Below are 10,849 nucleotides of genomic sequence, written 5' to 3' on the forward strand. Positions count from 1 at the left end.
CCAAGCATGGAAGTTGTTCTTGTCAAGCTTCTCTGCAAAAACAATTTGATTTATTCCATCATTTGACATCTTGTCTGCAACATAAATTTATAAAAAACAACACTCTTATTTGACTTGTACAAACCGTTGTATTCTTTGCAGTGGTACTACACTACATCTAAACTGTCACAACCAGTGATAATTTACATATATACATTGTAGCACACAGTGTTTGCACAACCAATCGTCCTTTTTGTAGTTTCAAAAACAGAGTTCTACAAAGAATCGAAACTTACCTATGGTGTCCATGAATACTTGTGAACTGAAAAGCAAAGGTCCAGATGCATGTGAAACATGTTTTCGATCTAAAAAAATTTATCCAATGGACGTTCAATGGATAGTATAGTATCCCATAGCTCTGTTCTCGAAAAAAGCTCTTCAATCGGAGTTCATTTGCTAGTGTCTCCTGAAGAGCTCCCGACAAGGGTGTAGTAGCCAACACAAAGGAGGACGAGTAGATAAAACTCTTATCCTCGTACCATTTCATGTGTTTCTCTTGCTTGCCGCTCAGCCCTTAGCATGAATGAGGCTGCTCTGATACCATGAAAAAATGCAGGGGAAAAGAGAGCTTGAGCTCTTGCAAGCATACACACTCACACAAACCCTAGAAGAGAACACACAAGGTGAGAGACTGAAAGTTCTTTTTCACGACACAATAAAAGAGGTCTACAAAGAAGCTAACGTGACTAACAAAAAAAAAGAATAGAGTATATACAAGCGGTCCATAATGGGAACACGCTAAGAGGAGTGGGTAGGTGTGGACTAGTTGATGTAGTTTAGCTGTAGAGTCTCTGGCGAAAATATGTTAGGAACTATTACTCTCTAAAAAATGGACCTGGGAAGAGGAGAACCATTACCATCTAGTCACAATTTACATGTGGACAACTACTGTTGGGCCACCAAGTGTGGGTTTGCGTTTCCAGCACTCATTCTCTCCAAAAACACACATAAGCAAGAGGAAGAGTCAATTAGACCAGAAGTGATAATACACCTTAAGGTTTGTTAGTTCTAATCGAGGTAGTGTCATGATGGCATACTAGTTTGAGTTCTTATCTCCGTTTTGTGCTCCAAAACAGCCATAAACCTTATGTTTTTCGCAATGTCCCTACGATTTTGTGTGTAGTCGTAATAATAGCGATACATTGTGGCCGAGATGGCACTTGCTGCCAGTGGCAACAATAAGTAATCGGGTGATTGGCTACACCTCACATCTCTATTAACGAGGGTGCGGATTGAACTCTAGACCTTTGTGTAGTGATAACAAGAGCCTCTCGTGAGTATCGTCTTGCCTATACTAACTGTGCTAGTATTGTGTGTTAATGATGGTCAAAGGCCTTGAATCAAGTATTGGCAATTCTTTTTATACATTTTATATATTACTTGGTGGTACGTGAAGAGATATTTATGGCTAGGCTGAGTCTTGAGATTTAGCGTGAATTTCCTTTATGAGATCCTCAAAGTCCAGGAAAAGCTTGGGCTTATGGAATTGCATTACTGACAGTGAGAGAGACACGCAAGATCAGCTGCTACACTGGTCACATGCACTCTTGTCTTTGAGAGAATAGGAATCATGGCTAGCATACACCAGATACTTAAAACAACTAGTGTCTAAAATACAGCAGATTGATTTTATGTTTGCAGTCTCTCTAAAGTTGAGGAGGCCTTAATTTTGGCCCTCTCCAACAAGCACTGATGGTTTTCCCTTTCCAAAATATGTAGAGAAAATCACTCTGAAAGAATGAGAAAATTGTATTTCTTACTCTGAAGGCGATGAGAAAACTGTGTTTCTCGTGGTCCCTTCTACAATACCATAGAATTTCGCTGTTTCGGCAGTGATATGGGAGAGGGTTCCAACAGTAAGGAGACATTCAGGGTGTGTAAAGAGTACATTTATGTCCTCATGTTTTGCACCCTCTTTGAATATCCTGTACACCAATGAACAAAAATTGTGAAGCTTTCTCTTCTTGTCCCTTGGTAAACATATGCTGAGAGCATTGAAGTCTAGCACACAAAACGTCCCGGTGGAACAACAAATGGTCTATAGGAAAAGACTTACACCAATGAACAAAAATTGTGAAGCTTTCTCTTCTTGTCCCTTGGTAAACATATGCTGAGAGCATTGAAGTCTAGCACACAAAACGTCCCGGTGGAACAACAAATGGTCTATAGGAAAAGACTTTCTCCTAAAAAACTATAAGGTTGCCAACTTGATATTACAGATGCTGAAACTGAAAATCCACATAGCATGCTCTATTAAACATACTCTAATTGCTACCCCTATTAGGTGGGAAAGAGTAACGACTTATAACCACATCTTGAATGATAGAAGATATACATATGCTTTATACAACAAAGAACATGATAGCATTATTGCTAATGGTTATGATAGATGATTAACATTGGTAACACTAGCATAAACCCTTTATGGAATGGTTGGCTAGTTCTTTTCTTGAAGCACACATTAGATTGTAAATTTCTCAATAATCTATCTTTAAATGGATAACAACTAAGCTACACTTAAGAAGCTTGCATACCCAATAGTTCATCCATTATTCTATTTTTTTAAAATTAGATGGATGCAGGTGAGTTGTTACCCTTGGGTGATGATCTTCTATGCACATCTTTTTCAATAATGGCTTATAAGCTCTATTTAATATCTCAATCCAAGCATTGTTGTTGCATTTTTCAATGTGTATTAGCAATTTATCATGTTATACTTTGTGAATATCTCAATGTCTTACCCATATTCATAATGTTTCAAATTGGGCTGATTAAGAAGATGTTGTAAGGCACATGAATTTCTTCACGCACACACACACCCCCACATGTACATATACACGTACACGTACACGTACTTGTACATGCACATGTACACGCACACGCACACGCACATGCACATATACCTGTACACACACACACGCAGATGCACATGCGCATGTGCACTCACATGCACACACATACACGTGAAAATATATATACATACATACATAGATACATTCGTAGATAGAGAGATAGATGTATCTATCTATTTGTGTTTATGTGTGTGTGTGTGTGTGTGTGTGTGTGCGTGCATGTACAAAAGCTAGAAAAAGCCTTTGATATTTAATTTCCAAGATTACTAATCAAACTCCCCTGAGCACGAAAATTTATATAAGGATGATGAGGGCACTACTTGATTTATGAGTTTTTATACATTATTACAAACCCTAATACCTTCCAAAATCCTATGGTCAAGGCTGAATTTGTGGTCTTGTTACCTTCTTCTATGCATGCGCGCGCGCGCATGTGTGTGTGTGTGTGTGTGTGTGAGAGAGAGAGAGAGAGAGAGAGAGAGAGAGAGAGAGAGAGAGAGAGTACATACATGTGTACGCATGCACGTGTGTGCACGTGCATGAGAGAGAGAGAGAGAGAAGAAGAAGAAGAAGAAGATTGTATTATTGTTCAGGGGGCCACATATGACCCATGGGACCAACAAACTAGTACAAGACAAAAAAAAAACTAGTACAAGACAAAAAAAAAGTCTCCTTTTGTTACTATGAAGGGTAAAACTAGCAAGCTAGAGAGAGAGAGAGAGAGAGAGAGAGAGAGAGAGAAGATGAACTTGTTTTCAAAAAGCTATTTGGAAAGTAATGGACATGAAATACATGTTATGTTAATGATGAGTGATAATTGTGTGTACCTTTGGAATAAGATTTCAGTTCTCTTCAGAAGCTCTATTTTTAGTGCACTACACAAACTACATTTCTAAGTTTTAAAACATGAGTTCACACACATCATAAAAAGATAGAAATGTTTTATAATTCACACTTGATCTACTATTTATCTAGTAAATATGAGCATTAATAACTTTTTGGCAAACAAAATCATAAGTACTTGTTGGTATCAAAGATGGTTACATGTATATTGTTATGCATTGTGTGTATGCATGCTTGAAAATATAAAAAGTGTACAAGACAAAGGCATTACACAATGTAAGCAATTGTTCTTCGCACTTAAAAAGTGCGAGTACTTGATTTATACTCATAAAAATTAGACCATCCCTAAAGGGATAAAATTTTATTCGAAAACTATATGCCTTTTAATCATCTCCTAGCGAAAATAGATCGAACTTTGAAGCATCCTATAAAAGATATTGAATAGTGCATTACCAAATTTCAACCGTCTCGTGTTTGTTTACAAAATGTACATAAATGGATATGTATGTGATCTTCCATGAGAAGGATTTTTTATTGTTAAGACTAGTAAAATTTATAAAAAGCCATAAAAGATACATGGTTTGTCGATGCTATCCTTGTAACATGTGGGGACTATTGAGTAATTCATGGGTTTGTAAAGGTTGATGGCATCAAACTTCAGATAGTTGTGTAGCAATGGCCTTGACAGGTGGGGTTTTCACAAGTTGACTATAGTCCCCCTTCTCCTTGAAGAGCTGTGAATAGTGGTGTTTGCAATAGAGTCTACCTTCAAGGGCTGCATAGTTAGATGGGTTGATGAAGCATCCCCCGTGCGCACACTTGAAACAAGACTTATGGTAGGGCAAGGCTTCCACGCTCACCTACACAATAGTTATCAAAAGCAATTAACCATTAAGCCCCAAGTGGAACTTTTTTACCGGGGGAATTTTCCTCTCCATAGTGCTTGAGTGAATTAAAAAGCAAAGGCAAAAAAGTCCACTAACAATTGAAAGCACCGAGTTTAAATTTATAGGGCGAAATTGCCCTTCAAAGCTATGATGAGTTTGAAGGATTAAAATGAGTTGCTTTTTGTTCTTTTCCCTTTTAAGAATGTGTTTTTAAAGACATGAGGAAAAATGCACCTTCTCAAGGGGGTACACGGTCTTGCCACAAGATGTGCACTTGTCTTGAGTGCCCGAGAAGAAAAAGGATGCCTTACTAGGTGTCCTTGGCTACATCATGATATCATAGAAAAATCAAATACAATGGTTGTGGAGCCAACTTCTAACTTGTTTTTAATAAAGTTACTAGGTGTCCTTGGCTACATCATGAGATCATAGAAATCAACTTGGGATGAGTTAATGTGATAAAATGCTTTAAGAGGGGGGGAGGGGAGGGGGGGAATGAAGTCACAATGCTTTAAGGGGGGGAAAAATGAAGTGAAAATGATTTTAAGGATTATGGGGAAAATTAAACACCAACTAGTTAACTCCACTCAAAGATTTGCAAAGAGATTATAAAAAATCAAAAATTAGTAAAAACAAACCAAAAAAAAAAAATCCAGGTTGTACCGTCTCGGGCTTGTGCAAGGGCTTCACTGCTCCTGAAATGCATGCACACGCAAAAGAAGAAAAAATTAGCAAGAATTAAAAGATGGAAGGGAAAAATTAGCCAAGACCACCCTAGTTGATTAACAGAAATAATCAAAACCTGCTTCGAAGCTCTTGTCGAAGCTCCCCGTCATTTTGAAGAGCTGCTCGAAATGCGGCTTGCAGTAGAGCACGCCATCGAATGACGAGTAATCGCTCAACTGCAAACCAAGGGAAATAATTAACGTAATCATATCATCTTGGAGACTAGATTGGCTGGATAATTTTAGGTTAGCGTAATGCAATTAATCTAAGATCGACCTGATTATACAGTCGGTTAATTGATTATACAGTGGGCTGTTATACCTGCAGCGTCCTCCTGCAATGGTGGCAACGGAAGCAGGCCTTGTGGTAAGCGATGCCGTCCGCCGTCAGCTGATCCACCAAGTAAACCGTCTTCGCGCAAGCTGTGCATTTCTGCTGCGTCCCGCAGAAATCCATGATATCAACGGCACCTTGCAAACCTGCTAAATCAATTCAAATCAGTGGAGAAGATGGAAACAGAAACCGCCCAACTGCATAAGCGCAGGTTCTATACCGCCCAAAGCGGTTAGAGTGGTGAAAATGCGAGGGTTAACAGTACATTAGGTAGGTAGAGAGGTGACGGTAAGAGTTTACTGTGTGTGTGGGTGTGTGTGTGGGGAAAACTACCAACCTACCTTCTCCAAGAGGGAGAGAGAGAGAGAGAGAGAGAGAGAGAGAGAATGCTTTGCTTGCTGTTGATACCACCATCAACGGTAAGGCTGTCCTTTAAAGAAGACAATTTTCCTAAGTTTTTCTTGTTTGTAAAAAATTGGGTGGCAAGGCAGAACTCCATCAAGAAAAGTCTGAATTCCGGACACCTTTTCCAACTCCTCACCCCACGCTTACCCTTGGTGGGGCTTTTGGTACCATGTGACTCATAGAGAGAGTGGGGAACAGTGCTAAAACAATGTTCCCCTTCAAATGGCCACAGACACTCTCTTGTTTTGGTAGAAGTGATGGTTGTCCTAATGGCTTCATAGAGAGTGGGGAACAGTGCTAACAAATGTTCCTTTTGAAATGGCCACAAACACTCACTTGTTTTGGTAGAGCTCATGGTGGTTGTCCCAATAACTTTAAGTATTCTGATGGTTGTCCTCATAACTTTCAATAATTCAAGATTCTATAATTACCCAAAACCACCAATTTCAAAACCTTTAAGTGCAATAGTCTAGGAGATTTTCCAATTTTTGAAGGTGCAAATACAATAAATACAATAAACTCGGTTTTTTTCCATACATAAATGAAGAACTTTAATCTGTGATGACTTTTAAAGAATGTAGATCCCCATATTTACCTGCTTTATGTAATTTTTAGATTGTTTCTCAATTCAAAACAATGCTCTTTACTTTATATTCTTTTGTGGTCTCAAAATGATGTGTGCTCATTTGGGAGATTCTTTCATCTAAGTGCCCTTTTTAAGAGCTTATTTACTATTTAATATGGGAATGCCTAGAGAGAAATAGAGATAGAAAGGGCGGTACATGTGGTAAGGAGGGAAGGAGATTAGTGTGGAAGAAAAAAACTTTTCTTATTTAAGGAAAGACTCCTATTTGGCCACTATCAATATAGATAAATCAAATGTTACCACATGCAATTCCCCTTAAGGAAGTACATAATCAAGTAGCCATTTTAATAATAGTTGATGCTTACTATAAAAACACAAGTCTAAAATCATGAAAAGAAACGAGAAAGAAACCCATCATATAAAGGGAACAATAGTGGATAAAGAATTTAGCTAGAGTTTCATAACAACTCTCTCTCTCTCTCTCTCCAACCTTTCACTTTATGGTAGTGTACTTCAACGAATAGTGAAAGCTTCACATGGCACTAACTACCCATAAGAGTGACATGTTATTCACTAGAGAAAAAAGGAATTGCCTTTTCAAATATCATGTAAATTGGGATTTTTATCTCTTTAGCTATTTTGCCATGCTTGCAGCAATGCCACATCAAAAGTGTACAAGTTTGTTGAAATGATGAGAGCACACCACTGCAAATGAGCACACTTGAAAAGGACGCTATCCACCCTTATCCCAATGAAAGCTTTTTCCTTAGGTATATACATGGTTGTAGAATCATTCAAGTAGACCAAAAGCAACAAAGTGTGAGGCAAGTTACCTCCACCACATACCTCTCTTGAATAGCTTTGCTTGTCAGAAATTCTTAGAAATTATGTTGAATTGTTTCACATGTCTATCACATCTAAGAATCTAAAAAGTGAACACTCATCTTTACACATTGATGGCTATGATTTATCATTGCATGCCATTCTTATCATACCCTTCAAAAGGGTCAGTATCTTTAATGAAAGAAAACTTATAAAACTAGAAACTTTATTCTCATATCATTTCACATTCCCAAGAGAGAACAGGTCATCATAGTGCACTATTGGGCTAACAACAAGCTTTACGGTCTTTTTAAAAGAAATTTATTTTGTATTCATTGCTTTTAACTAATAATAGATGTTCAAAACATTTTAACATGTTTGTAATATTATGCTTTGAAATACTTATTGTTTAGATTAATAATTTTCTATATCATGAAGAGGCATAATTTCAAACCTTTCAATTGGTATACAAATCAAATTTTGCATAACATCGACTTATGGGGAGATAATGTAGAGATATTAGTTGTGTTTGCAAAAAAACTATGACTTTAAAGAAAAACTATTTTTAATTTTTTCACTTGCCTTTTATGTTATATTTAAGCACATTATATAATTCAATTTTATAATTTCATATGTTATTAATATAAACATACTTAAAATGGTAAAGAAACCAATTAAAATAGTTATTACACTTTGAAGTACATACTTCCATCCCACTTGGCACAGTAATCAAATTCATATATAAATATTATTAGTTTGTTGTGTATATGTACTGGGTTTAAAAAGAAAGGAGTTTTATCATTTCATATGTTTTTACATAAATGCATTGAAAAACGACAAATAAACCAATTAAGATAATTATTACAATTTAAAGTACATATTTCCATCCTGCTGGACATAATAGTTAAATTCATTATATAAATATATATTAGTTGGTTGTGTTTATTATAGTTGAGAGTAGGGTACTATAAGGGTCATAGTCATCATCCTTTTATTTGTAACAAAATGCTTAGTCAATTACAAGCTAATATTTAGCATCATCAAAATGCTTGAAATTATCACTTTTAGTCATGGCTTAGACTTGTTTGTGGCTTTTATCTCCACTCATGTCAATTTTGATCTTCATACATTGTGGAAGGTGTCTCTTGGAGTATATTCTTCAATTAGGTGTAATAATTAGCATGTAAGATTTTTATATTTTCTATTAGAAGCTATTCTTGTTCTTAAGATAAAAGATAAAGTTTCTTAAAAGAACTATTATCTTTTGGAGGAGCAAATCTCACATGGGTAGTAGTGGGGATTGCAAGATGGGAAAAGGGATGCCAACAAGTAATCCCACATGTGAATACAGTGTGGAGGTGAAAATCTCTCATGGGTAGTAGGAATTGGATGCCAAGTCATCCCACATACAAAGGCAATGTGAAAGATGAAAGGGTATATATAGTCCAAAGGGAACCCTCCTATCTTCAACTCCCCTAAGCTTATATTTTATGGAATATTAGAGGGATGGTTAAGAAGAGTGGGGAGTTGCCTTAGTGTGGCGAGAGCCTTCATAGGCCCATGTGGATGTGTGTGCCTCTAGGGGTGCTCAAATGACTCTAGAAAGAATGATGGGTGCTCAAATGACTCTAGAAAGAATGATGGGTGAAAATATCGGGCCGTTGTCAAAACCAAACTTGGTGTGTGAATTGTGATCCAGTGTGGTAACTTTGGTTTCTAGGGAGGCTCTAGAAAGCATGATGGGTAAAAACATTAGACCGTTGTCAAAACCAAACTTGGTGTGTGAGCCGTGAGGATTGGTGTGGTAACTTTTATGTTCTTAGAGCATTGGTTCATGTTCCTGAGTCTCTTGATGCCTCCCTGCTCGATTGGAGGGGAGTGTTGGAGGTGAAAATCTTGCATGGGTAGTGGGGATTGTAAGATGGGGAAAGGGATGCTAAGTAATCCCACGTGTAAAGGCAGTAGTGCAGAAGATGAAAGTGTATGTATATATAGTCCAAAGGGATGCCTCTTATCTTCAATTTCCCCCCAATCTTGTCTTTTATGGAAGTGTAGAGGGCTCGTTAGGTAGAGGGGGAACATGCCTTAGCATGCCCGAGTGTGTGCTTATAAGGGGTGCTAGTAGCTCCAGAAAGCACACTGGGTAAAAATGTTGACCCCCCGCTGTAATCAAACTTGGTGTGTGAACCATGACACATCATGGGTGGTGTAGAAACTCCTAGTTTCCAAGATTGTCGTGTTTTAATAGTAGGAATCATCTATGAATTGCATGAGGGTGTGTGGGTGTTGTTATGTGTAGCAAACATTTCTTAGTCCATTTGTATTGTGTTGTTATGTGTAGCAAACATTGCTTAGTCCACTTGTATTGTGACTTAGACATACATACCTCTCTTTTGGTAATTCTCATTTTTAATTTTAATCGTGGAATTGGTACTCCTTATTATAACAATTTACGTGGTTCTTCTCACCATCTTGTCAATTTACATCTTGTGGACCTTGTGGACTAGTCTCTTTTATTTACATCTTGTGGACCTTGTGGTCTCTTTTATTTTTTCCCCAGTTTTGACCTTGTGCTTCACTATTGGAAAATGGGGCTACAAACTCAGTACACAATGGGGCTATGCCATCATTTTAGATGACATATTTCAAAGCCCAGAGGCTTACGGTTATAGTAAGAAACACAAGCGATTATGTTGATACATATTTGTCGATACATGACACTCACAATCTTTGGTTTTTTACAAAGCTAAGCCTCAATGGTCCTCTTGGTTCTACTTCATCACCTTCCTTCTACATCCTCACCTCCCTTCTAGTGTTTTGTTATTTGGCTAATTTCATATTAAAAAAGGTTGTCAATTTTTTTTGGAGGGATTATTCTTAGGAGTTTTGTTAAGATTCCCACTCATGTTACAAATGGTGATCACCTTAAAAGTGATCAATATTTGGCGCTATAGGTTTGAGTATGGTTCCTCCCACCAAAAGCAAACATTGCTCCCTCCTATTTTCACCTTCTTTAACTTCCTATTAGCTACTTCTTCTACTTTTTCACCTCCTTCTACTCTTTGACCTCCTTTAATTTCATATTGACTACTACTCTTATCTACTTCTTTTAATCATTATTATTTACTACCTTGAGCAAGGTAGAATAATGGACCAATTTCATGGTATAAATATAAATAGTCGATAAATAATTTTTAAATTATAAATATGAAAACTTAGAGAAGGTGGGCTTAAAAACTTAAACATATAAGTCGACAAGTAGCATATTTTTGGTAATTTTTTTTATTCTTAACATAAAATAAGAAATTAAATAATTTTATTTTGTTTTAGTTTGGATCTTTACTTTAGTTCTATCA

The 10,849-nt window shown here is 37.0% G+C and overlaps 1 protein-coding gene across 2 annotated transcripts; it reads right to left on the reverse strand.

Annotated features, from left to right (window-relative positions):
- Positions 1 to 4,159: 4,159 nt before the first annotated feature.
- Positions 4,160 to 6,174, reverse strand: LOC147632057 (LIM domain-containing protein WLIM2b-like). Of its 2 annotated transcripts, XM_086808634.1 has the most exons (6): positions 6,022 to 6,174; positions 5,669 to 5,826; positions 5,424 to 5,523; positions 5,285 to 5,316; positions 4,856 to 4,945; positions 4,160 to 4,594 (listed from the first exon to the last, which is right to left on the reverse strand). In XM_086808634.1, exons 1-6 carry the CDS (start codon positions 6,092 to 6,094, stop codon positions 4,385 to 4,387), a joined length of 663 nt encoding a protein of 220 aa, XP_086664760.1. In that variant the 5' UTR covers positions 6,095 to 6,174; the 3' UTR covers positions 4,160 to 4,384. The 2 variants fall into 2 exon arrangements, with proteins under 2 accessions (XP_086664760.1, XP_086664761.1); XM_086808635.1 differs by lacking the exons at positions 4,160 to 4,594; positions 4,856 to 4,945 and adding an exon at positions 5,006 to 5,034 and having other exon boundaries at positions 6,022 to 6,157.
- Positions 6,175 to 10,849: the final 4,675 nt, after the last annotated feature.

Source organism: Cibotium barometz, chromosome 14, assembly GCF_041138505.1.
Source record: "Cibotium barometz isolate CiBa-2024 chromosome 14, ASM4113850v1, whole genome shotgun sequence".
NCBI classification, from domain to species: Eukaryota; Viridiplantae; Streptophyta; class Polypodiopsida; order Cyatheales; family Cibotiaceae; genus Cibotium; species Cibotium barometz.

Bases quoted from the DNA above. Each gene is read 5' to 3' on its own strand.
- LOC147632057 (XM_086808634.1), bottom strand. From the start codon at position 6,094: ATGGTGGTATCAACAGCAAGCAAAGCATTCTCTCTCTCTCTCTCTCTC. The intron at 5,827-6,021 runs GTAGGTTGGTAG...TTGATTTAGCAG, and splicing joins CTCTCTCCCTCTTGGAGAAG to GTTTGCAAGGTGCCGTTGAT. The intron at 4,595-4,855 runs GTGCATTTTTCC...ACTATTGTGTAG, and splicing joins CCGTGTACCCCCTTGAGAAG to GTGAGCGTGGAAGCCTTGCC.